The 26,224-nt window shown below is 31.8% G+C and overlaps 2 protein-coding genes across 2 annotated transcripts; one reads left to right on the forward strand and one right to left on the reverse strand.

Annotated features, from left to right (window-relative positions):
* The first annotated feature begins 1,615 nt into the window (after nt 1–1,615).
* On the forward strand, nt 1,616–2,951 carry LOC102659378 (uncharacterized). The gene is made up of 3 exons (XM_006596677.1): nt 1,616–1,735; nt 2,422–2,539; nt 2,629–2,951. The coding sequence occupies exons 1-3, from the start codon at nt 1,616–1,618 to the stop codon at nt 2,949–2,951; spliced, it is 561 nt and encodes a 186-aa protein (XP_006596740.1).
* Nucleotides 2,952–11,804: 8,853 nt separating this feature from the next.
* LOC100804746 (indole-3-pyruvate monooxygenase YUCCA6) lies at nt 11,805–18,560 on the reverse strand. Its single transcript, XM_003544616.5, has 4 exons — nt 17,313–18,560; nt 15,176–15,424; nt 13,710–13,832; nt 11,805–12,899 (listed from the first exon to the last, which is right to left on the reverse strand). Exons 1-4 carry the CDS (start codon nt 18,027–18,029, stop codon nt 12,678–12,680), a joined length of 1,311 nt encoding a protein of 436 aa, XP_003544664.1. The 5' UTR covers nt 18,030–18,560; the 3' UTR covers nt 11,805–12,677.
* Nucleotides 18,561–26,224: the final 7,664 nt, after the last annotated feature.

A 26,224-nucleotide genomic window follows, 5' to 3' on the forward strand; every position in this document is an offset into this window, starting at 1 on the left:
CTACACACTAGAGATCAACTCTAGACACAAGAGATCAACTCTACACACATAGGTCCAACACTTGATGCTAGGGTACCATCAAGGTGGCTCACAAAAGACTCAAGTCCCAAAACTCACAAAATAACTCTTCAATCCCGGACTTGGTACAGAACTCGTGCAGCCTCCATGATTATATAGCCGTGTACGATTCTGGGCTGCAACTCCTTGATGCTGGAGGAGATCTATCTTCTTCTGAAAAATCTGCAGTTAAAGAACTAAAAGATAACTTTTGATCTTTTAGTTTGAATCTTTAATCTTTAATCTTTAATCCCTGAACGAACTCTTCTACTTTGAAATTCAAACTTTAATGATCTTTTAATTCGTTCCTAAAGATAGATCATCTAATCTCTTGCTAACTGCACAATAATCTGTTAAAGATATAACAGATTTATATGTCCAGTATTTTCGGGCCGGATGTCAGGACATCGTGTCCGACATCGTGGATCCTGCAGCTTCACTTCTGCACTTGACTTTTATCTTGCATTGTACAGCAACTCCAGTATTTTCGAGCAGGATGTCAGGACATTGTATCCGACATCGTGGATCCTGCAACTTCACTTCTGCACTTGACTTTTATCTTGCATTGTACAGCAACTCCAGTATTCTCGGGCAGGATGTCAGGACATTGTATCTGACATCGTGGATCCTGCAACTTCAATTCTTCATTTGACATTTTATCTTGCCTTGTGCATTGTGCAGCCCGATCTTATTCCTTGACATCACGTTGGACATCACGTGCAGCAACTCCAGCTTTCCTTCATTGTCTAAGTGCTTATGTTTTAACAAAATCTTAGCCAATCTTTTAAAGCTCAGTAGAGCTAAACACTAACATAAAGGATTGTAATAATTGTGATGAATAATTTTTTTTGTTAAAATGCAAGTTAAGGTCTTGCTTTTATAGACTCTTCATGTCTGGTCAAGAAAACCATTAGAAGAGTTATAACCTTTAGAAAAACTTGAAAACCATTGGAAGAGTAACATCTTTTGATTTTTATTCAAAACTTATCACTGGTAATCGATTACCAAATCATTGTAATCAATTACACAAAGCATTTTTGTGAAAGGATGTGACTCTTCACAATTGAATTTGAATTTCAATGTTCAAACACACTGGTAATCGATTACCAAAATCTTGTAATCGATTACACCATTTTGAAATTAATTGGAACGTTGTAAATTCAGTTGAAAGCTTTTGAAAACAAACTTTGCCACTAGTAATCGATTACAATAAACTGGTAATCGATTACCAGAGAGTAAAAACTCTTTGGTAAAAGGTTTTGTGAAAAATTCATGTGCTACTCAATGTTTTGAAAAAACTTTTTAGTACTTATCTTGATTGAGTCTTTTCTTGATTCTTGAATCTTCAACTTGATTATTCTTGATTCTTGATTCTTGAAACTTGAATCTTGAAACCAAATTTCTCTTGATTCTTGAAGTGTTCTTGACTCAATCTTGAACTCATTCTCTTGGGCTTTTTGTCATCATCTTTATTATCATCAAAACTCCTTGAATCAATCTTGATTCATGACTCAAACTTGATTCAATCATGAAGCTTGCCTCTACAGTGACCATCAAAATGGCCACTGTTCAACACCTGGTGATTGCCAACAGAAAGAGGAGGCCCATTATTTGCAGAATCAAGGCAGACCTAAACAAAACTTTCAAGGAAATTACCAAGGCTATAGAGGTGGCTCAGGTTCAAATTAGCCTTATGACTCGAGGCAGCAAAATAATAATGCATATTCTAGTCCCACTAACTCTTCTTATGCAGGTCCTTCAAGCAACACTTTTGCAAGTCCTTCTAACAACTCTTATGCAGGTCCTTCAAATAGGGGTCAACCACCACAACAACAACAAGCTCAGTCTGATAAAATGTCAAAAATGGAAGATACTCTAACTTAGTTTATGCAAGTGTCCATCACAAACCAGAAGAACAATTATTCTTCCATTAAAAATCTTCAAGTTCAGGTTAGACAGCTTACAAAACAACTGTCTGAGCATGGAAGTGGATCTTTTTCAGCAAACACACGGGTAAACCCAAAGGAACAATGTAAACCAATTACAACAAGGAGGGGGACTGTGGTTGCTTTGAAGGATGATGGGGAAAAAAAGAAAAATGAAGGAGTTGGAGAAAATAATGATGAAAAGGAAGGAGTTGAAAAAGAAAAAGAGAAAAATGATGAAGTGGTGACTAATGAAGAAGTTGAAGAGAAAGTAATAAGTGAAGAGGAGAAACATAAATCAAAGAAATAGGCAACTGAAAAAGCCAAAGTTGTACTAAATCATCCACCAGTTCAGAATCTTCCTTATCTGCATGCTCCATCAAAGAAAGATAAGGAAAAGAAGAACAAGCGTTTCTTAGACATTTTCAAATGGCTACAGATTAACATTCCTTTTCCTAAGGCATTGGAGAAAATACCAACACATGATAAATTCATGAAGGATTTGCTTACAAAGAAGAGAAGAATTATGGATGATGAAACAGTGGAGCTAGAGTTAGGTTGTAGTGTAATTATTTAGAAATCCATTCCATAGAAATCTAGAGATCCTGGTAGTTTCATAATTCTCGTGACTATTGGGAGATTATAGTGGGAAAGGCACTTCTGGATTTAGGTGCAAGTATCAACCTAATACCCTTGTCCATGATCAAGCAGATAGAAGTTGAAATCAGACCAACAAGGAAGGCTTTGCAGTTTGTTGACAAAATTATCAAGAATCCTTATGGCATTGTTGAAGATGTATTGGTAAAAGTTGACAAATTTGTCTTTCCAATCAACTTTGTAGTGATGGATATGGAAGGGGATAGTGAAGTTCCATTGATTCTTGGCAAACCTTTCATTAAGACTGCTAAAGTTATGATTGATGTTGATGATGGAAAACTCATTGTTGGGGTGCAAGATGATGAAGTGTAGTTTATTGTATTTGAAGCCATGAAGAACCCTAAAGATAAAAGGGAGTGTTTTAGAGTGGATGTCTTTGATGAAGTAATTTCTGACTCCAAGAGGTTGATTCAAAGAAAATATGGTTTAGGTTTAGAGAAAACATTGACTAAAGCATTTGAGGAGATGAGTGAATGTGAACAAAATGAGAGTTTAGATTGTCTCCAACATCTAGATGCTTTCCAGGAAACTCCTTACCACCAATCTCTCTTTGAAGAATTAAAAGAAGAGAAGCAAAATGAAGAATCAAAGATGGAGCTGAAAGCATTACCTCCACATTTGAAATATGTTTTTCTTGCAAGTGATTCACAAAAACCAGTTATCACTAATTCATGTCTTTTCGAAGAAGAAGAAGAAGAAGAAAAGATATTGGTGAAATTTTTTAAGGAAAACATAGAAGCCATTGGTTCACCACTGTTGTCCGATTGCAAGAAGCCTAAGCCATAACAAGGGCGTCCAACTAAAAAGATGTTAAAGAAGTGTTCTTGGTAGGCAACCTAGTGATTCTAAACTTTGTCTTAATTTGTGTTATCTGAATTTTATGTCTTATGTGTTTGAATTATATTTTTGAACTTTACTTTTGAGTCTTTATGGAAAATTATGCTTTATAATGTATATGTTTCAATTTGCATGTTGAGTTGTAGTTTTAAATATGTCTATGTTTGGTGTGAAACTGTATTTTAAATATCCTAGTGTTTGTGTCATGTTTTTACATGTTATCTATTTTTGAATGTGTTTGTGATTTTGACTAGTTTATGTGTGCACTTTGATATGTGTACACAGAGGTTTCCCTCTTTTTGGTAATACACATTAGTGGATAATTTTGTTTTGTTAGCGTAGTTGAAGAACATATATAACTCCTTTTGGGACTTAAATAAAAACAAATTCTTGGACATAACATGTTTTGGAAAGAATTAGTAGCCGATGTTTTTGAAACTTGCTTTTAAATTGGATCAGAACACAACAAAGTGATTTTTTGAAACATTGAGAATGAAAAACAATGAATGGGTTTCCCTTTTACCAAATGAATTCAAATGTTTTTGCATGGACTTGATAAAGAACAACTTTCAAAACACTAATTTGATTTCAACATGGAAACATGCCTTAAACTTTAGTGACTGTGTGCAACCACAAATTTTACATTGAGTGTCCTCACCAATATGTTCTATAGTTGATTTTGCATGAATTTCTAATTGTAATAACATATGATGCATGAATATGATTTAGGCATTCTTTCTTTCTTTCTTGTACATTTTAAGCCACTAGCCAAAAAGCTATCCCAATATATATTGTTTTACTATTTGCAAGCCCTTTGATTCAAACACTTGATGTTTTGTTTGAACACTAACCTTGGATAAAATTTTCCTACCTTAGGGTAGGAGAGCAAAGATGTTTTGTTGGGTATTTCTATCATTTGGTGGCTAATGTCATGTAAATACTTTGTTTTTAAATGTGGTTATTCATGTAAATTAAATATTGTATAGAAAAGAAAAAGTAATGGGAAACAAGTTTTTTGTGAATAAATAGATGTTCTGAATTATGTACATTATGTTATAAACTATATAGAGTTATTGTAAATTTTATAAGTTGGGATCTTGGTATTGGAAGTGATGATTCATTTGAGTTGTTGACTTGTTTTTATGTTTGCTCTCATATTCTCAAGGTATTTTTGAATATCTAGCAAAACCAAGATTTCTTTCAAGCCAGGCCCTATCCTAAAAGTCCTAATGATCCATGATGATTACGTACTTTATCTTTGATTTGATGGGAAATGAATTGCAAAATTAATTCATGACATATCAGTGTTGGAATTGAGATGAAACACTTGTCTGTGTAAGAATTATACACCTTTGAGAGATTTTCCTCTGTTTGAGTGAATCAGGTGTTTTCTCTTATGTTCTTTAGAAACAAAATGCAAATTGATCTTAATCTCATTTGGTTCTGTGAATTTCATCTTTGTGCTTTCATTTCTCACTATTGAGTATTTGAAAAATGTTGTTCTGATCACTTTGGAGGTTGATTCTTTACAAGTCATGTTCATAGTTTTTGGTGTAGAAATATTGAAGCATTTTTATACTCATATTATTGTTATTTGTAGTTGTTTCTCTATACTTTGCTTGAGGACAAACAAGATTCTAGGTTGCTAAGAGTTGGTAAGTGCCACATTTGAGTTATTTATGGGAGTAGAATGCTAACACTTATCTTTTGATTTTAATAGTTTTCTTATAAACTCCCCTTAATTCTAGTTGTTTTATATATTGTACATTTTTATAAATATTTTTGTTTAAATATGGAAGATTCATCCATACATTTCTCATGTTTTGATGGTTATTTGTTGGATCCAAAAACCAAGCCAAGATGAAGAGCAAAAGGGACATTTTTGAAGAATTTCAGAGTGCCACTTACCTATGCTAGCAATCAACTCGCCTGGACTAGTGAGATTACTTCAACTTGAAGGAACCAATTCACCTGGGCAAGTATCACTCGCCTTGGTGAGTTGGTCTGGCACCTCTTGAACCATTTCGTTTAAAAGCCATACAAAAGGAGAAACCAAAGCTATGTAGTGCAAAAACTAGAGGAATAACAACACAAACAATAATAATCTGCTAGTTTCTTCAAAGGATTGGATGTAATCTTTGTACCCTTATGTATCTATTTTTATATTTTATATATATAAGAATCTTTTCTACTCATTAATAGTTATTCATTATGTTGATAATGCTTGATTCTGTTTGATCACTAGTTTCATGGAATTGGATTTTAAGTTTGACGGTAAAGTATTCTTAGAATTTTAACTGAATGATTTTACTCTTTACATTACGTTGCTAGGAATAGACCATAACATTTTGATTGCGAATAACACGAGATTATGATTATAATGCTAGGATATTTATTTCATATGTGAGGAATCAATATTCGATAAATAATCCAAGGGTTCTCGAATGCGAGGGTTCGATTCAGGGTGATTTAATATGTGTATTAGTGATGTTAGAAAATGATTGATATGTATTAATATTATTTGGATATTTAGGGTATGAACGATGAGATTCAATCCTACATTTCTCTTGAATTAATTAAATTCATTTTACTTGTTTTCGTAATTTTACATTTTCGATATTTTTGTTAAACCCATGAGATTTCTATTAAATTTGTTGTACACATAACTATTGATTTGTTGACTTTTATCTGGAGAAATTGAGTAACTCAAGTCCCTGTGAAGATGATTTCTTTTATAAAATCTATAACCTGCAACGACATTGGTACACTTGTCAATAGTCTAACAATTCTGAGAGCTAGAATTACCTAATTTAAAATTTTATAGAATTTCTTGTGAATTTTGAAATATGAAATTAGTGAACATGGATGCCGAGAAATCTATTTGAACTATAAGAAATGAGCTTTAAATGAAGCCTTAGTGCTTGTAGTAAAATTTTTGGGAAAATTCTCACTTATCTCTTAGTATATTGAGAGATATCTTCTCAATTTATAGCTTCAACGAATGAGGTTTCCATTTTTTGTTTGATAATTTTCTCACTTAAACTAAACTGTGTAATTGGAATTATAAGTTATTTAACTAAGTGGATTACTTTATCTTAGCTATTCATGATTAATTAGTATCTTAGGCTTCCTTATATGCTTGCTTTCTTAGCACATTATTTGAGTCCTCTTAAAATAGAGTTCAATCAGTATGTTTCACCCAAATTTATATACATGTACCTTTGGTGTGAGCCCTCTTAAAATAGAGAATAATTCATGAGTAAAGGGATAAGCTACATTGAATAAAATCATGAGTTAATGTCACCTGTAATGCATGTCTTGTTTGCTTAAGTTAAGACCCATTTCATGGCACCATATAGTCTAAGTATATGTATGATGGACACTATAAGTGCATGATGGACATTTTATATGCATGAAGAACACTATAAGTGCACAATGGACATTCTATATGCATGATGAGTATTGTAAGTGCACGACGAGCATTTAATATGCACGAGGAAGCACTCTATGTCCATGATGAGCACTATAAGTGCACAATGAGGATTTTATATGCATGAAGAGCATTGTAAGTGCACGATGAGAATCTTATATCGACTTTTTTTTTTACCAAACTAAGTGGTTTCATAAAACTATATACCAAACTAGGTGATTATGAAAACTATTTACCATAGATAGGTGATTTTGATTTATGACATTAGCTGTAATTATAATCAATGTAGAAAAGTAACATTTTACATCAGTTATGGTTATAATCAATGTCAAAAGTCAAAATCACTCATCTTTAGTAAATAGTTTTTGAAACCACCTAGTTTGGTATAGTTTTACAAAACCACCTAGTTTGGTAAAAAAAAGTCTCTTATATCCATGAAAAGCATTTAATATATATGCATGAGGAAACATTGTATATGCAATTAGATACAATGAACATTAGATATGCATGAAAAGCACTTTATGTGCACAAGGATTTTGCCTTGTGTACACATAATATCTTTTAGGCAAGATGAACACCATGTGTGTAATATGATAAGAGGCTTGTGAGACCCAACTATAATTAGAGTATTGTACCAGAAATGTGATTATTAGGAGATGACAATATGTAAGCCTTTGATATCATGGACTAGTATTAATCTTGGTGATAGTAGCTATTAATCTAAAAAATAATTCTCCCTAAAGTTATACCTTGGCATATATATCCATGTTGTAGGTGAATAAGTATAAGTGCTTGAAATTGTGGATTCGTATATTTGAGTTGTGATTTGTTGATGGTAAAGTAAAATTACTTTGTCCTTATGTTTCTGTAAGTGAGTATTGTAACACCCTGAAATATTGCTAATTATAAATCGATGTTTAATTATATTTATCGTGTTATTTGACTATATGGTTGACTTAAATGAGTTGAGGTATGACTTGAATTAGTCATGTGTGAATTTCTTGATGTGGATGTTGAGTTATGTGTAGTTTTGTTGAGCTAAGTTGAAATTATGAGATTTCAAATTTTACCTAAACCTATTTCAGTAAAATCATGATTCTGGACTTGTTAACCGTTGGATTGTCTTCAAATTTTGGCTGGAGCTTCCTAAGACAACTCTTCACAGTCTAAGCGCAATTCCAACCCGAGAGGGAATTATGCTGAGGGAGAATTAGTGTGCTGAGCGAGACTTAGTGCAAAGGGAGTTGCGCTAAGCGTGAAAAGTAGACTCTTGCTTAGTGAGACGAGCTCGCTAAGCGAGATCTGCAGATTATAAATACGTTTTTCAACGTGAAAAACACGATTTTCACTCTCCTCCTCTCCAAACACCCACCCAAACCCTAACACCTTCTTCTCCACCACCCATGAGCACCGGTGGCCACCATGAGCCGCTGTTGCTTGCCGTCGAACCCTCACACCAAGAGTAACATTTTAATCAGAGCGGAATCCTCAAAACCCACCTCAAGGAGTCGGTGGAAAAAAACTCCCTCAATCCTTCCTTTTTGTTGAATTGAGGATTTAAATCACAAATTTAATTATATGTATGAACAAATTTGCTTTCCATTATGTGAATGATGTGTACTGAGTTACTATACCTATACCTATATATATATATATATATATATATATATATATATATATATATATATATATATATATATATATATATATATGTATTCACTTAAGTAATGGTGCATTGTGTGGTGAATGTATATCGAAAAAAAAATTACGTTCATTTTTCAAAAGCAAATTAACAGAGTTTTCATTTAAAAATTGAAATTCTCGCAGTTTAGAGTGGTGATATCGTAGTAACGAGACGAGTCGTTACAAGTATAAATGACATTGAAATCTTAATTGTATAATTCTTATCTATGTTGCTTGACTTTATATTGGTATGTGTGCAAGGTTGATTATATATAATGATATCATATTTTTATGTGTGTGGTTCCTCTCTCTTGCCTAACTCTTTAAGCTATCATAAAACTCACTCCTCTTTCTTTATGTTGCATGGTATATACCTTTTGATGAACAATAGGAGTTGATAAGATCAAGGAGTTGTGGTATAGTGATGCAAGAGTATGCTAGTCTCAGAGGATGTTTGTTCTGCTCTGGAGGAGCTCATTAACTATTAAGTTTGTCTATGTTTAAGTGATATCATTCTCTATGGCCTTGTAGCCATGTGGCTATTTGATAAAGTAATGTTTTGAAGTTTTATAGCCTTGAACTTTATGTTTTACTAATATGTAATAGACTTATCGTATCCAAAAAATATCTCACTATTTTTCCTGATATTTTCCTTAAGTAATTCAAAATTCTTTAAGAAAAATTTTGAATGATTTAATTTTAACTTCAACAAGGTGAGACCTTACATTTGTTATGTGAATTTTAAGATTTATGCTTATATATGATTTTCACATGTTATGTTCTATATATGATGGTATTCTATAATGTTTTAATTGTTAAGTTTTATATTATTCTAGTATGCTTGTTTTTTGTAAGTTTACCCTTGTGTTGTTGCACTGTGATTCATGTCTGTGATGATCTCAAACTTTATATTTGTGGCAGCTGATGGCTAGGCGGTCCTTTCCTTTTAGAAACTTATGGATATGCGTGTTTGACTATGAAGACATGGTTTCCGTCTTTTTGTTTCCTTTTTAATATCATATCTAGTGTTGACTAACTCAAAGTCTAAATAGTTTATCTTCGAAAAGATGTTTATGTTATATGCATGTTTTGAGAATATTCTAGTTGCTCAAATGTTGGATAAGCTTTTATTATGATGGAGTGCCATAAGACACATAGTTTATTCAATTATATATATATATATATATATATATATATATATATATATATATATATATATATATATATATATATATATATATATATATATATAGAGAGAGAGAGAGAGAGAGAGAGAGAGAGAAGATTGATCAAATTACACGAGTGTAATTTTGACAACTGCTATACAATTCTTTAACTTTCAATTGAATAATATTTTCTTAAAACTCATAGTTGGATTGAAAGTTCATTTCACATAGGTTACATATGTAAAATTTCATATTAATTCAAAATCATTTGTTTCTTCATTCATGTGTGTGTGTTTCATATTAATTCAAAATCATTTGTTTCCTCATTCATGTATGTGTGTGTGTGTAGTAAAAAAAATATTTAACCATAAAACAAATATGTGTGTGTGTGTGTGCTACCAAAGAAAAAAAAATATTTAACCATAAAACAAATAAAATAAATAATGATTTAAATTGTATAGTTTTGTTACTTCTACATATAACCAACCGCATAAATCTTGTTACCTGAAAAAATCCCTCACAAATCTAGCATTTTCCTAATTATCGATGGTTTTCCTTTTTTTTTCCTCCTTTTCTCATATTCTCCTTAAAGGTCATCTTATTCAAAACTCAAACTAATTATGAAATTTCCTATCTCTCACTTCACACCTCAGAATACATTGTTCCCATAAAGAGTGACGCTTTCACATCTTCTTTCGAGAAAAAATGTTTTCATTTTTTAAGATATTTCGAGGAACAAATATCTAATGAAGATGACGGAATGGGGTCTCTAGCTCATAGGATTAGAGCATGAGGCTACGAACCACGGTGTTGGTGGTTCGAATCCCTCCTCCCCACAACTGGCTAAAAAAGGGAAGGAAAGTTTTTAAATCCACAAATTCTTTAATTCTGTCTCTCTCTCTCTCTTTTCTGGAATCGTTACCCTAAATCCAATTCGAAGACGATGAAAGAAATAGAAAAAGTTGGGGGAAAAAAATGACAATGCTTTTTCGGAGGAGTGGGTCATATTGAAATGACAATGATCAGTGATCAGTGATGCAAAATTTGTGGTACAATCGAACTTGGGCCCTGGAAATTAACGGTGGCTGGCTGATATCAGAAACACAATTTTGGGTTGTGTCAACAATTCCTATAAAAGGGATAGACACCATCATCCATCGTCGATTCCGCAAGAATTGACAGTTTGACACAACATATACTGCTAGCCTTTTTCTTTGCCAGGATCAATAGTTTCTTTTTTCTTCTTATTATGATTACAAACATTTTCAATCAAACAATATCCAACAGTCGATCACCACACTGATTCTCTACAGATTAATCCGTACATTTTTTTTCTCAACTTGCACATAACATGTGGGGTTGTGTTGCGTTGTACCTGCTATCTTTATGGCTGAAGCTTAATTACTGTGTGCTAAAGGAAGTTATAACTTGAATAATTAAATGATTCATATTTAAACATAAAAAAGTTCCAAAAAAATTATAGTATCAATTAATTAGATATCACTTTCAATCTAATTTTTTTAAAATGATTTTTTATGTATTGATAATAAAAAAATTATATTATCGCTTAATTAAAAATTATTATTAATATGAATTTAAAAAATTAATATTATAAAAATTTATAAATTTATCATATATTATAAGTTATGATTAAAATTTAATATAAAATTTATTTATTCTATCAATTTATAGATTATTTTTTCTTTTTGAAGTAATTATTATAATCGACAATCGGTTTAACTTACTTGATAATTTATAATTAGATGATAGTATAAATTGTTAGTAAATTTAAATTAAATTAAAAAAATTACCTCATAATTAATTATATATTTTTTTCTTATAACTATGTCTTTAATATATTCTCTTAACCGGTGAGGTAGAAATTTCAATTGGGTAAAACAATAAATAGTCCCACTTCTTTTTTTGGTATCAAAATTATCCCACTTTTATTTTAAAGCAAACATTTATAGGAATCATTTTATTTGCGTGAGTTCATTTCAAACGGGTTAACACTTAATTTAATGAAGTTGGTGTGAGGGCGGAAATCGTAATAAATGAAAATAACAATTCGACTGTTATTCCCTGCAACTTTGGAAGTTTTCAAATGCACATTCTTAAATTAGTGTCCGTGGAAATGCAAGAGGGTGGTCCTAACTCCTAACTCCCACTTGGAACCGAAATCATTTGCATAACGAAATTGCATGGAAAGTAGTAACAACGAAGGAACATGATCTAGCACTCCATCCCAAACCAACAAAGATTTTCTTCCCGAACTATTCTGTTCGATTTTAAAGTTTACAAAAATAAAATAAAGAAAAGAAAAAACCTAAACCGCGGAAGCATTCGGGCCTCAAAGGGGCAGCAAAAAAGCATCAAAATTTCATACTCTATTTTGTATTTTAAAAATTCCATGGGAATATAGGTTAAACCACAATCACATACCAAAGACTATCTTCTTCATCTGTCATCTTCTTTTCTTAGTCACTTTGCTTCCCTTGTTCTCTAGAAAGTCAAACCTACATATATTAGAAAAAAAAAATTGCACTGTACAAAATGCATAGAGAACTAAGGTAGAAAAAATTGCCCCTACCCCACCCCAAGCTAGAATCCTTCTTCAATTTCAATTCAACATCTCATTCTCAAATCCATATATGTTGACAAGTGAATATGCATCAAAATTCAGCTGAAGGGCACCACATGGGAAATTTTCCCCCCACCAATTTCCTTTCTTTTTTTGGTCCACTTATCCTTGTATGGATTGGAGGAGCACCACTCTTGGTACTAGCTAGCATAGCATTGTGCACGTGTATGATGGCGCCACAAAATTCCCCAATCTCAAATATTCATGTGTATAAATCAACTTTAATCAATCTCTTCTCTATAATCTCTAATTGGGCCAAAACCAAATTAAACTCAAACCTATCATGAATTGGATTGTGGCACATTAAGTGAGAGAGAAAAAGAAGTACTATGCTTTGCTTTCCAACACCTTTCAATATCCTCAGCTATTCTCTTGGCATCCATTGATGCACCAAGTAGTCCACGCTTGGTGAAACCAACTGCATAGAGCCCATTCTCACCCTTCCATCCATTTGGAAATGGCTTCGTAGGGAACCCATCTTCCTTAGAGAACATATCCTCTTCCTGCACATATGCCATTCGGATTATATTAGCTTCTTTTCTTGCTTTATATCATTTTCAAAACTCAGATAGAGAGGGTCTTTATTCTCCTGTGTTTTCCTCATTCATAACCGTTGAATTTTATTAAATTGAAAGTGGCTAACTGTTTTTTCATTATATAATATATAATTATCTTTACTGTGCAAAATAAAATAAAAAAGTTCATTAAATTGATCAAATCTACAAATTTTAAAATACCCAAAAACTAATTAATTTTCAACAATCAACTACCATTTAAAATACAATTTAATGTTAATTATAAATTTTCATAACTAAAAATATATTATTTATTTAAAATTTAATTTGCATAATAAAAAAGTTGTAATATTACATAATTCAATGATAAAAATTCTTAAATTCATAATTTAGGAAATCTATTAGATATATGTTTGGAAAAATCTCTCTTTGAGTACTTATTGTGAGGAAAAAAAATTAAAAAAAGTAGCTAGTATGCATTGAATTTTTTCTATAAGTTAAAATCTATTTATACACTTCATATTTTGAAGAAATTAGATGAAAAAATTTATATAAAAGCTAAGTGTATAAAGTTAATTTTAGTTTGTAAGAAAAAAATCATTATTTTTATTTTCTTTTCTAACAACTACTAGTAAAAAAATTATAAAAAAAACAAGACGAAAAGTAAACCTAATTTATGTTGTAAGGAAAAAGTAAACCTAATTTATTTCAGAATAAACACATCACATTCCTTTATGTTTTTAATGATTCAAATCAAAATAAAGAAAAGGAAGAAGAATTTATCGTATTGATATATACCTTTAGCCAATAGGGCACATTACTTTTGTAACCAGTTGCCAATATGAGGGCATCAAAATTCTCTGTCCTTCCATCAACAAATTCAACAGTATAACGTTTTAAGCGCTTGATGCCAGGCCGTACCTGCAGCAATTTGTGTGAGTGGACTGCGGCGTTCAATTCAAACAAACAACAATCTAAATGCAAAATAATAATTACGCTCCCCCAACAACATGATTGAAAATAATAATAATAATGATCATTCTTTTGTCCATTAGCTTTTGTAAAATCTCAGATATTATAAGACCTTGTGATTTGACTGAAAGCACACAACGATCGAAAATGTTGCGAATGAAAAACGAAAGGCGGAAAACACATTAATAGGGGGTCATTTCATTGAACATAAAAATTAAAAAAGAGTGCTAGTGAATTTGTAATTTGTGCTTCACGAAAAGCAAATTATAAAGGCAAAACAAAATATACAAGTAATTAAAAAAGGGGCACTTAACAATAATATTAAGAAAAAACCACGGATTGCGGTTATGACGGCACCGAAATATGATCTTATGATATATTGCAAACTAACTTTCTTGTCATTATTTGGATTGTTATCGCTAAAGAAAATAAAATGGTCGTTCTAATATACAACCTGGTCTCTATCAAAGTTACAGTTTGTGTTTTTCTGTCCTTAAAACTTTTGTCTATACAAAGTTAGTCTTTTAAGTAATAAAAATATTCACTAGTTAATTAAATAAATTTGTTGTAGCAACTTCATAGATCAATTTATATTAACATATGCACAATCAATGAAAAAAGAATGTTAACTATATATATATATATATATATATATATATATATATATATAATTTATTCCTTAAATATAACTTGTATTGTTTTGGATTTCCAAAGTATTATTTATGCAAATTAATCCTTCAAAAGTGTTAAAACTATTCATAAATTAATTACATAAACTTGTTAGCAAGTTGATAATTTAAGTGATCAATTTGTATAAATATGTATGAAAAAAGAAGTTAATATACAATTAGTCCTTAAATATGACTTGTTTTATTGAACCTTCAAAAGTGTTAACGTCCTAATAAATTTATCCTACTAAGATCGATCAGTGTCAAAATACTTGAATAAAAGTAGAACTTGCTACTCCTTTCAATGACCAAATTGTATGTTTATTCATTAATTTATAAATTAAAACACCACAAGTTATTGTCATTTTGAAGGTTCAAATTACAAAGTAACCCAATTAAGATCTTTATGACTCCAAAACATTAACATTTGCCAACTCAATTAAAAAAAATGTATAAAATAAGAGAAAAAAATTCATATACTATTAAAACTCAAAATACCTCGTACATTTAACTAAATTTAGACTACACCAAATTCTTATTTTTCTAATAATGTTTCACTCAAACTAAAGAGTTCCAAAAAAGAAAAAGTTGAATTTGATTTGATTTGATAAAAAGGGGAGGTACCTTTATATGTCCACTTTTGATCTTGGCAAGGGTACCCACATCTAGCACTGGTGTCTTTCCGGACAGGTTTTTGAGCTGAAGGGGACCCAATTTCGGCCGGTCCAATCCGAACCGAGCCGTGTCACCAAGCATGAGCCATGACACTATGAGAAGGAACCGATCCACAAACCGAATGGGCAGCCACTTGAGCAACCACATGGACAACCCAAAAGTTGATTTTCCCAGCATCTCTCGTGGTAAGATATGTACCTTCAACACCAAAAAAATAAAAATAAAACTTCATGACATGGATAAATTCTTACATGAATACGGTGTATTAGTTGTACTATTCCAACAAGAAATGTGATGTGAAAAAGTACACAACATAGTGTTATATATTCAATTTTTCTAGAATAATGTTTTGTGGATAACCAATGTTGGAATGAGAAAAAAAGAAATGAAAAAAATAAAAAGTCATAATATAATTATAGATAACACTATATGTCAATAAAAGAAAAATAAGAATGTCAAATGAGTGTTTGTATTATTGGGGATTTGAGGTGTCTATATGTCGAGTTAATACATAGATTAAATGACTAAATATTAAGTTATTATAATAGTCTTTCCATTATGAGTCCTTAATTATATTATTTGAATAATGACATCAACAATGTTTGAACTACAAATTTTTGTGTAAATTACTCAGACCTTTTTTATCTCTAGCCTTTCTATTGTATGTCCTATATCATATTAGAATAGAACTTCTAAGTAAATTCGACTTAAAAATACCTTTAGAATACTAATATTATCATCTCAATAAGACTATCCAAATTCATGATTCCCTAATTGCTTGAATGTAGGGAATCAAAATTCGTCCTTAATCTATGCATGCATTGGTACATAAGGATAGTAAAGTTATATATATATATATATATATATATATATATTATATAATAAAATTTAGATATATGACATATGAACCGTGTGGCAAGAGTAACTCAGTATTTCCCCATCATAACAGCTCAGAATTTTCAGAGTTTTAGTATCTTGTGAGGGGATACAGCTTCACTCAGATAAGAAGAGTGGAAGAAAAAGGAGAAAAAGGTAGAAGCTGATGTGGGAGGAGTACTTTAGCCCTTGGTAGGCCTTAATTGTTTGCAGGCCATGCTCTAAATATGTAATGGGTAAAAGAGTATCTCTTTTGCTAAGAAAATCATGGGAAGAAAAAAGGAAGGGAAAAAGCAACTGGGTATGGAAAATCAGTGGTCATCTTATGCTTCTTCTATCGCACGCTGCGCACGCTTGAGAATCCCAATAAAAGTGAAAATACCATGATTAATATTTATAATATTTAAAAGCTATATAGCCAACTCTGAATCATATTTTATGAACAACCCAATGGTACTTAAGGCCATATTATAGATGCAAGCATGAAACAAAGTTTTTGCGAGTTTTGTTAGAAAAGCCAAATTATGAAGGTGGTGAAGTTTACTCGCAAATTATGTGCCTCACAATATATATCAGCCTTTTCATATAATTTCTTTTTTCAGAATGAACAGAACAAGCCTTGCAATTTCCGTGTTTCCTAATGTAGTGATTAGTGACATGGAATTTCATATAAGAACTTTGAACAGTATGCCATATTTTCTCTATCTGAAAGTCAAAATTCTTTTATGAGGCAGCAAAAAATAAAAATAAAACAAAAACAAAAACTCCCATCTGGAGTTTACATAACAAGCAATTAATCTATGTTCCAAAATTCAACAAAGAAAAAAAGAAAGCAAAAGTGGGTATCTTGTTGCCACGCTTCATTTAGCCTTGTTCATGTTAAATCAGCGATTCCAAAACAGGAGCGACGTGCAAACTTTTAACCAAAACCCACAACTTAACATTATTTTTGTTCAAAGAAAAAAAAGAAAAAGATACACAAAATTTACACAGTTCTTTAAGTATATTTTATAGTATTCTCCAAATAGAATTAAACTTTCATTTCATTTCATCGTATGCTGACATGCAATGTAAACTTTTATTGGGTCGATTAATGAAATGAAATTTAAATTTTGATTGGAAAACAGAAGGAAGTAAAGTTTTGTCCAAAATAGAGAAAAAAGGCATCATAGGTAGAAAGAAATTAGAAAGAAAGGGTTAGTGTTCTTACAGTATCTCTGACCACAAGAGAAGGAGTAGCATTATGGTTGCAAAGATCCAAGCAGACTTCCATCCCTGAATTCCCACACCCAACAACCAACACCCTCTTCCCTCTAAACTCTTCCCCACTCTTATACAAACTTGTGTGCTTTATGGTCCCACCAAACTCCCCCATTCCTTCAATACCAGGCACCACAGCCTCTGCATTCTCCCCAGTGGCCACAATCAGCCACCTGCACACAAACTCTGTTGCCACCTCCCTCTTGTTCAAGCTCTTCACCCTCCAAAACCCGAGCGTGGCGTCAAACTCCGCGTGCTGGACCGTCTCATTAAACCTTGGCCTAATGTGAAACCTCTCAGCATAGCTCTCCAAGTACTCTATGAACTGCTGCTTTGTAGGGTATGTGGGGAAGTCACAAGGAAACCCCATCAAGGGAAGTTCGCAAAAATTCTTTGGCAAGTGAAGGTGGAGCCTATCATAGGTCTTGAGTTGCCACAAGGATGCTATGCAGTTGGATCTTTCTAAGATTAGGCTTGGCACTCCTTTCTCTTTGAGATATGCTGCTGTTGCAAGCCCTGAAGGCCCTGCTCCCACAATCACTGGCCCTGGCACCCACACACATCTCTCACTAGTAGTAGTACGTTGTGATAATGAATTCTTCATTTTCTCTAGGAATAGAGAGTCATGTGCTTGCTTTCCTTCTAGCTCTCTCAAGCAATAGTCCATCCAAAAATGCAATGAATATGAGCAACAAATTAATTATACAGAATGTATTCTTTAAATGGATCTCAGTACCTCAAGAGATCAGTATCTGACTCTCCCCAGGAAGATATTTTGAGCAAGTTCGGTGGAAAACAAGGCGGATTCTATGTTTCAACACAATTGGGGAGCAAGATTAACCAAAACCGAAAAGTGAAAGTGAAAGCTCTGAGAGTTGGTTTTTGAAGATTTGGGATGTGATTTGGTGTTGTGGAGGATTGGGATTGTGAACAAGTTCCTTGAATTTTGGAGGGGATTGAGAAGGGTCTTATCGGCCACGGTTGAGCAAAATGGAGAAGAAAATAAAAATAAAGAAAAATTCTGAGTTTCGTGTTTGTGTGTGTGTGTTTGTGTTCAATGGAGGAGGGTTAAGCGCAAGGATGAGCACCAACTACGGGGCAAAATCAGCATTCGTCAGAGAGAGAGAGACGGAGAAGGATGGTGATATATCTCTTTGTATGTGTGTGAACATATATATATTCCTATTCTGCTTCGTTCAAGAATTTAAATGAGCCAAAGCAATTAATATAAGCAAGTGGTAAAATGAGGAACAACACTAGTGGGGACATTACATTATAATTAATATTGTTATTATTATTTAATATTAACCTTATTAGTATTTTTTAACTTTATGTTAATTAATTAAACACGCATCCAACAAGCATGTGAGTTAATTTCCCGGGTGATCAAAAGTTCAGAATTCGTAACATATATTATATATTTCAATTCAAGGGTTATTTATTAGGGGTTTGAAATTGTGGGTGGAGATATTACTGCAAATAATTCCTATGAAGACTTGAGTTGGTCTAACAATTCAAGAATGATATGCATTAGCAAAGAGGTAAAAATTCGCAGAAGATAGCTGGTACGTGATCATTCGCAATGGAGAATGTGGTGCAGCTCAACATGGACCTGGTGGAGCATGAATTGTGTCCAAGATGTCATCCACATTAGTGGGATATTTTCAAATTAAATGGATTTAAATATTATTTGAATTAATATCTATATAGTTCTTATTTGCAGTCACTATGATGTAAAACTTTCATTATCATCCACGTATTGCCTTGTCGTGGTTAATTTTTCCTTTTAGCTATACATAATTAGGTTATGGTATATAAATTTTTAAATTGATAATAAATTAAAATTAATTAGTTGATGTATAGATTTTTTATATTTGAATTTGATTTTAATTCATTGTGAACAAATTGTTTTTGCAATGCCATATACTGACATGCCATGCGGTTGACCAATATACTGGTTAATCAAAAAATTAACTTATTTAATTACATGGTTATATAATTAAAAGTATTTTTAATTTTCTGGTAATGATTTTTTGAAGCAACCCTTTAGCCTAGTGGTCAACCACTTGCCAACAAATAAGTGTTGTTCCTTATGTGATGTGATTCGATTGTGAACATGAAGCATATTAAATAATGGGTAATACACTTTAAAAAAAATAATTCATTTTTTTAAAAATTTTAATAATCATATTTTTTTCTTCTAAAAAATTAAATGTGTACCAATGAATCTTTGTCTAAGTGGAATTATACTCGTCCCTTAAGTAAAGTTTTGAGTTCGAGTCTTGTAGATGAAAAAAATATAATTGACAGAGAGATTCCATTAAAAGTAGTTAACCAAGTTCTCCGAAGGAGATAAATCATTAGCAAAATTCTAGTGGATACTTTGCAACGATGTCATAGTAACCCAAAAATGAAATGTGTTATATTTAAATAAATCTTTAAAGATATAAGATGTGAGCAATAATGTTATTATACATCTTAAAAGTGATTAAAATCTTAAAGTGAATAAAAGAATTCAAAACTAACTATAATGTTGAAAGTTGTAAAAATATAAAAATTGACCAAATTCAAGAGACTAGTATACATTAAAATGCTTGCATTTTAGTCTCCATATTTTATTTTATCTATAATCACATTTTTTTCATTATAAACTACATGTAAAGTTAGCCCTTATTGTTTTTCAATTGTTCAAATCATAGTTTAAAAAACGAAACTGACCCGACTGGTTCAATCGAGAATTGGTGGTCTAGTTGGGTCGAGCCATCTTTTAGGTTGGTTATGCTTTCAGCCTAGTAAAACTCGATGTGACCTAGTCGGGTTGCTAGTTGGACTAGTGAACTACAATCCAGACTGAGCCACCTTTTTAATGTTATGAAACAACATCATTTTGATTACTAGCTGAAAAAAGAAAGAAGAAAGGGATGAGTGAATACACAAAGGAGGCAACTCAGCTTTGCTCTTAAACTCAAAGTCTTTCCCCGTCTCTCAAATTCATGAAGGAACTCTAATCGGCCTCCAAACTCCATCGATGTCATCAACCTTGGATCACTGAAGTTGTTGACTTTGTCTATCTCTCAGATTGTTGTCGTCACACTCGCATGAAGCCACACACAAAACCAATGTTGTTAGCGCAAGGAACCACCGTTGCACGTCATCATCAATGCACTCACTGGAGCCTCAGCTGCCATTGATTATGCTAAGCTTAGTGTGATGCTTTAGCTTATTTTCTTGCTCATCTTAGTAAGTTCTTGATGCCTTCTTAATCAATGTAGTGTCTTCAGGATTGATAATTAATCAATGCTCTTCTTAGTAACTTAATATATGTGGTTTGATACTGGTGCCTAAAATTGAAGTTTTGAGTAATGTTTTATGCTTGACTCTTAGTTTGGGTGTATGATAAAGCATTGTGACCTTTGAAATTTGCTTTTTACTTCATGATTGATTTATAGATGTGTAAATCCTTGGTCTTTCTCTATGTAGTTGTATTGGAAGTGTGATTTTGTATTGGTAATATTTGGTTTCACTATAATTTGCTTTAGGGTTAAATATATAAGTTTTTAGCCCCGACCCTCAACTTTTATAGATTTCAATTTTTAGTGCCTTAAAATATTGTTTGACAAATTTTACTCATCTATTAACGTTTAACCATCATTATTTTTAGTCCCTCTTAAATTTTTTCCCATTTTCAGTGCCTTAAGGCTTGATGTTGGGGCAAAGCTACAAGTGGCGAGCACAAGGGATGACTCTATGAGGCTAGAGAGCTTGCTTGTGGTTATTGAGGTGGGGAAAAGAATCTCGCACAAAAAAGGAAAGCAACCAGTAGTAACTCGTGGTTTAGAAGAGATTAACCAGTTGGGACAATGACTTTCACAAAGTGAGGAGGAGATTCATCGAACAAGGGAGGACAATAAGTATTTGAGTCATCAATTTTAATCATTTGCTTGTGTTGTCATACAATTCCTACCACGTGATGCATGTAACATTATTCAACAAACCCAACAACAAAACAATAGTAAGACCACTAGCAACAACATCAACAAGGCTCTTCAAATTATTGTAATTATTATATTGTATAAAAAAATATCATATTACTTATCATTTAATCCTTTTTATGTATATCATTTTAAAACTTGATATATTAATTAAACTATGAATGGTTTGAGCTAAAAAAAATAATTTATTTTGGATTCTAATTTGACTAAAATATGTTTTTCGTTCTCATAAATATGGAAATGTTCAGAATTCTTTCCTGCAATTTTTCAGTACATTTTTTGTTCTCATGAAATTAAAATGTGTAATTTTTTGTCTCGAATGTAGGTTCAGGTAAATCTAAACCTATGATGATGACTTTTTACATAGGTTATCCATATGATCAATGTAAAATGTAATGTTTTTTTACATCTTTTGTGTATATAACCAATGTAAAACAGTAATGCACGTAGGTTTGGATGTTTGACTCTTGTTCCGAGACAAAATGACATATTTCAATCTTGTGAAGACAAAAAACGTACTGAAAATTTTACAAGAACAAATTTTAAATATTTTCATATTTATGAGGACAAAAAATATATTTTAGCCTTCTAATTATTATAAAAACCTGTGGGATGTTTTAAATTTAATATTACTTTGTATAAGTTTATGCCTTTGTATTTATGACTGTTAATCTACAAAAAATCTTTAGTATATTTTGTATGACGTAAGCATGATTATCAAATTCATTAATTGATTAAAAAATATTATTATATTAATGAAATTATTCATTGGTAATGTAAAAAATAAGTTTGTAGACTATTTATATTTCCATGAAAATTGTTCGTCAGTAACTTAATTTGAATTATCAACAAATATTTTTGTGGCAATTACCTACGAACTTATCTACTGATAATTTTTGTCGATAATTTTTTCCCGACGATGATATTACTGACATAATTTTGTTTATCTGTAATCTGTCAAAACTTTTTTGTCACCAACTAATTTTTGAAGTTACCGATAAGTTGACCATAGTAGTAACGACATTTCTTATAATGAAGAGGTAAAATTCTATTTACACAACTTTTTTTTTTTGCATGAATTCAGTGATGGGTAAAATTTTACCGCAGTTGTTTCGGTCTATGTTACCCAAAATGGGGAGCTCTTTCATGTTAATTCTCCATACATGTCTTCTTCTGGTGAAGGTAGTTGTCCTTTCTTTCGCAAAAATGCACTACCAACTTCTGACGAGTAGAGTTGCTTTTCCTACTACTATGCCTCAACATGTGTTTTGCTTTTGATCAAATGTTATACTTAGAATATTCACTATTAGAAAATATTCTTTTAACATTGTTAGTTAAACATCAATATTATGAAAACTGATATCAACAAAAACACAGTGACATTTTTTAAATAAAAGGGCTTTGTTAACATTTATTTTTTAAACATTTTACACACATCCTACATTGGTTTTAGGCACAACCGATGTAGAAATGTGTTTTCCACATCAATTTTGAAAGTGTTTGACTTTCAACATCACTCAATACAAAATTAGTTCAAAATCATTGTTAAAGGCTTTTTTAACCGATGTTAAATGTCTTTTTTGTAGTAGTGATCCTACTTTTCATTAAATGCTAAATTTATTTAAATGTTAGAGCATTTTCAAAGCAAAAAAAATAAATAGCAACTAAGGTTATACGAGGATAGAATATCTAACTACAAAACCTTAACAAAAACATATTGAATGATGAGCTTAAACAATTGTTCAAGTTGGACAATAGAAAACTTAAATTATGTGTTAAAATCGTTGGTTGCTAGTTTTCTATAAAATCATTTGGATGAAACTTTTTAACAACACATTAGACTTTGAGTTTTATAAAAGCCTTTGGACATAGAGTTTCAATATAACATTCAATGCTATGTTTACAAGTAGTTTTTTGAGCACATCTAAGTTAGAACGTTTATACCTATTTTTTCTTTGGATGCAAGTTCAATCTGCATAGCTCAAACAACTGAATTAGGCTATCCAAGTTTAATTCTTGTTATTAACAAAACTATGTGACTTTTAGGAGTTTGAAATTTTACATGTCTTTGGTTTCAATACTAGGCACCAAGCCCGTATAGCCTATACATTACACACTTTTTCAAATTTCTTGAAAGGTGGGTAATGTTAGGAGTTATCACAATCAATTTAGATGAGTAGTGCATGGGAGGCAATAAATGGGATGGACAAGACTATAAGTGAGGATTTTTAACCCTTATTGATAATGGACCCTCCATGATGTATACAAATAGTACTCACATAAGGATAAATGTACCTTACACAGTAGTATCGTTGACCTATGTTCACATATCATCCCTTAGAAACCAGTTGTATTATTAAAATAGTACAAAATTATCTAACTAAACAGTCGAGATAATTGAAAGAAGATTGAAGTATTTTTGTGGTTTTTTATTTTAAGAGAAAATAAATTAACTATCACAAAAAAAGATTTATGTGATAACTAAAGCAACTAGGGATTATGATTCACTAGTAACAATTTTTTCCCAAACCAAGTTCTAATGAAATTCCTTTCACAATTAATTACCAATTTCCAAAATCAACCAAAAGCCTATGATCAAGGTCTAATGATGCTTTTTTTCTTAAACCAATACTCCAATGATCATAGATATAATAATTTAAGTCAAAGGATACAATCAAATCAAGGGATGATTAACTAAGGATTAATTAATCTATTAGAGATTAGCCCAATAGTTTGATTATACAATTTGGTGTAAAACATTCTCTACTAGATCTATCAAACATATGCATATGATTACCACAATACATTCAGTTGAGCATAAAAATGATCAATTCCAAAATAAACAATAAAAATAAGGAAGATAATCAATTAACATAAAACTGAGGAATTTCATTAAGAACATAGAAATGGATACAATTGGACAATTACATCGTAACCTCCGAACGAGGGTGACTAGTTGCTCATGATCAAAGCACAACTAGAAAGCCTATATGAAATTAGCATACACATACCAATGAGGGAAAAATGATGATCATGATTTGTCCTCATGATGTTGCTTACGCTTCATAACCCTTAAAAATGCTTTCTAATTTGTAAAAATGTCAAAAGTTCCTTGTTAGAGACACGAACACCCTATTTATAGCTTCCTAAGGATAATTACTAAAATTAGGCGCACTACGGTTGTGCTAGAATCCACCATGGGCGTGATTGAAAATTGTGATGCTGAAACTCTGGTATGTTGTGGAATGAGTACGACCATCATGGTGTGGACTACACCTGTAGTGAATTCACCACAACCATTGTCGAAAGGTGGATGCTATTCAAAAAGGGAGTCATCATATTATCATGGTCATATTGCTTACCACAATCATGTTGAATGTACCACGATTGTGACTAAGTGAAATCTTCAAATAAAAATGTAAATTTCAACTCTTTTCACTCAATTGAGCGGATATGCTTATGCAAGACAAAACTATCATTCAAATGTGAGTTATGCCAAGAAAATGCATGAAAATGACACAAAAACTCACATAAAAGATCACTTTACCTCACCTTATTGTTAAGTTTGGTTGTGTCCAAGTTACATTGGATTGTACCAAACAATTAAGTCTTGAAGGTTATGATGTTGAAAAAGTATAAATTTTATGTGTTAACCTTTCATGTTTAAGCTACAAATTTATCTATCTCTATGAGATACAAGCAGAAAGCATGAGGAGAAAGGTTATGGATGATGGTTGAATTATCAGTCAATAGGCGATACTACCTCAGCGTCTAGTACAAAGAAGACAAGTGCTTTGGCACTTGACTCATAGTTCAAAGGTAATGGAACAATTAGTCGATCCTCAAGAATTGAGAAATTATCACTAGAAAGTAATGTCTATGGTTTAGTCAATCATAGTACCATTGTGCACAAAAGGGAAGTTTTAAATTATCTTGTCTTGACATTTTTTATTCCTTTTGTCCTGTGCTATTAATGTTGTATTTGAATTGTACACTAAAAGTCAGTTCCAAGCAAAAGGCGGCACTGATAAGTTGTACTTCTTTGAAGATATGCTACATAAGATGTTTGTGGTCTCTACACAGTAACGTGCCACATGTAAAGCACCCATGCTATTAGACAATGGCTAGCTAGGGTCTCTCAAAGGATTGAAGCTATGAAGTTTATATGAAGCTTGAAGATGTTAGTGATGAAGTTATTGAATCACTAGAGAATCTTTTGAGTCAAAATGAACAAAGTGTTGTAATGTTGTCAATTTAGTTGGATGAAAGAAACTTGAACGAATCAAGTGAAATTTAGCTATGCTAAGTTAGCAACTTTTATTGTATTCAAGCTTATTGTGTAAACACTCTTTGAGTTATTAGAATACATATTCTATCAAACATCTATTGTTTGTGAAAGCTATGCATGTTTTCGTGACATAAAATACTTGGTTCTTAATCTTAGGGGGAGATTAAGGATAGTGCTAGAAGAGGCCTAGAGAGTACTTGTTGTAGCCAAAAATGGCATATAGAATACTTGGTTGTAATCAAAGTATTGATTAGTGGAACCTTTCAAGTTTTGAAGGAGATGTGAACATAGCCTAAGAGCTGGGGTCAACTAGTATAAAACTTCTGTGTTTTCTTCACTGCTACTATATAACTAGTTCCTTTCTATAGTTTACTTGTACACTATTGTATCCAAGTTTTGTGCACTAGTTTTTAAACACAAAGTGATTTTAAACCCTTTGGACGAAACCCATTGTCCATTGATATCTGTTTTAGAAAAGCTTTCAATGTTTTTGAAAGACAAAGTTTTATCTATCACATTATTCAACCCCTCTTCTAATGTGTTTCATGTACTTCACTTATTGTCCTTAGGGGCATTGAGGGA

Source organism: Glycine max, chromosome 14, assembly GCF_000004515.6.
Source record: "Glycine max cultivar Williams 82 chromosome 14, Glycine_max_v4.0, whole genome shotgun sequence".
In the NCBI taxonomy this organism is placed as follows: Eukaryota; Viridiplantae; Streptophyta; class Magnoliopsida; order Fabales; family Fabaceae; genus Glycine; species Glycine max.

Bases quoted from the DNA above. Each gene is read 5' to 3' on its own strand.
- LOC100804746 (XM_003544616.5), bottom strand. From the start codon at position 18,029: ATGGACTATTGCTTGAGAGAGCTAGAAGGAAAGCAAGCACATGACTCT. The intron at 13,833-15,175 runs GTACCTCCCCTT...AAATTGCTGCAG, and splicing joins TCAAAAGTGGACATATAAAG to GTACGGCCTGGCATCAAGCG. The intron at 12,900-13,709 runs GTATATATCAAT...GCATATGTGCAG, and splicing joins ATGTGCCCTATTGGCTAAAG to GAAGAGGATATGTTCTCTAA.
- LOC102659378 (XM_006596677.1), top strand. From the start codon at position 1,616: ATGGCCACTGTTCAACACCTGGTGATTGCCAACAGAAAGAGGAGGCCC. The intron at 1,736-2,421 runs GTTCAAATTAGC...AAATGGCTACAG, and splicing joins AGGCTATAGAGGTGGCTCAG to ATTAACATTCCTTTTCCTAA. The intron at 2,540-2,628 runs GTTGTAGTGTAA...GGGAGATTATAG, and splicing joins AACAGTGGAGCTAGAGTTAG to TGGGAAAGGCACTTCTGGAT.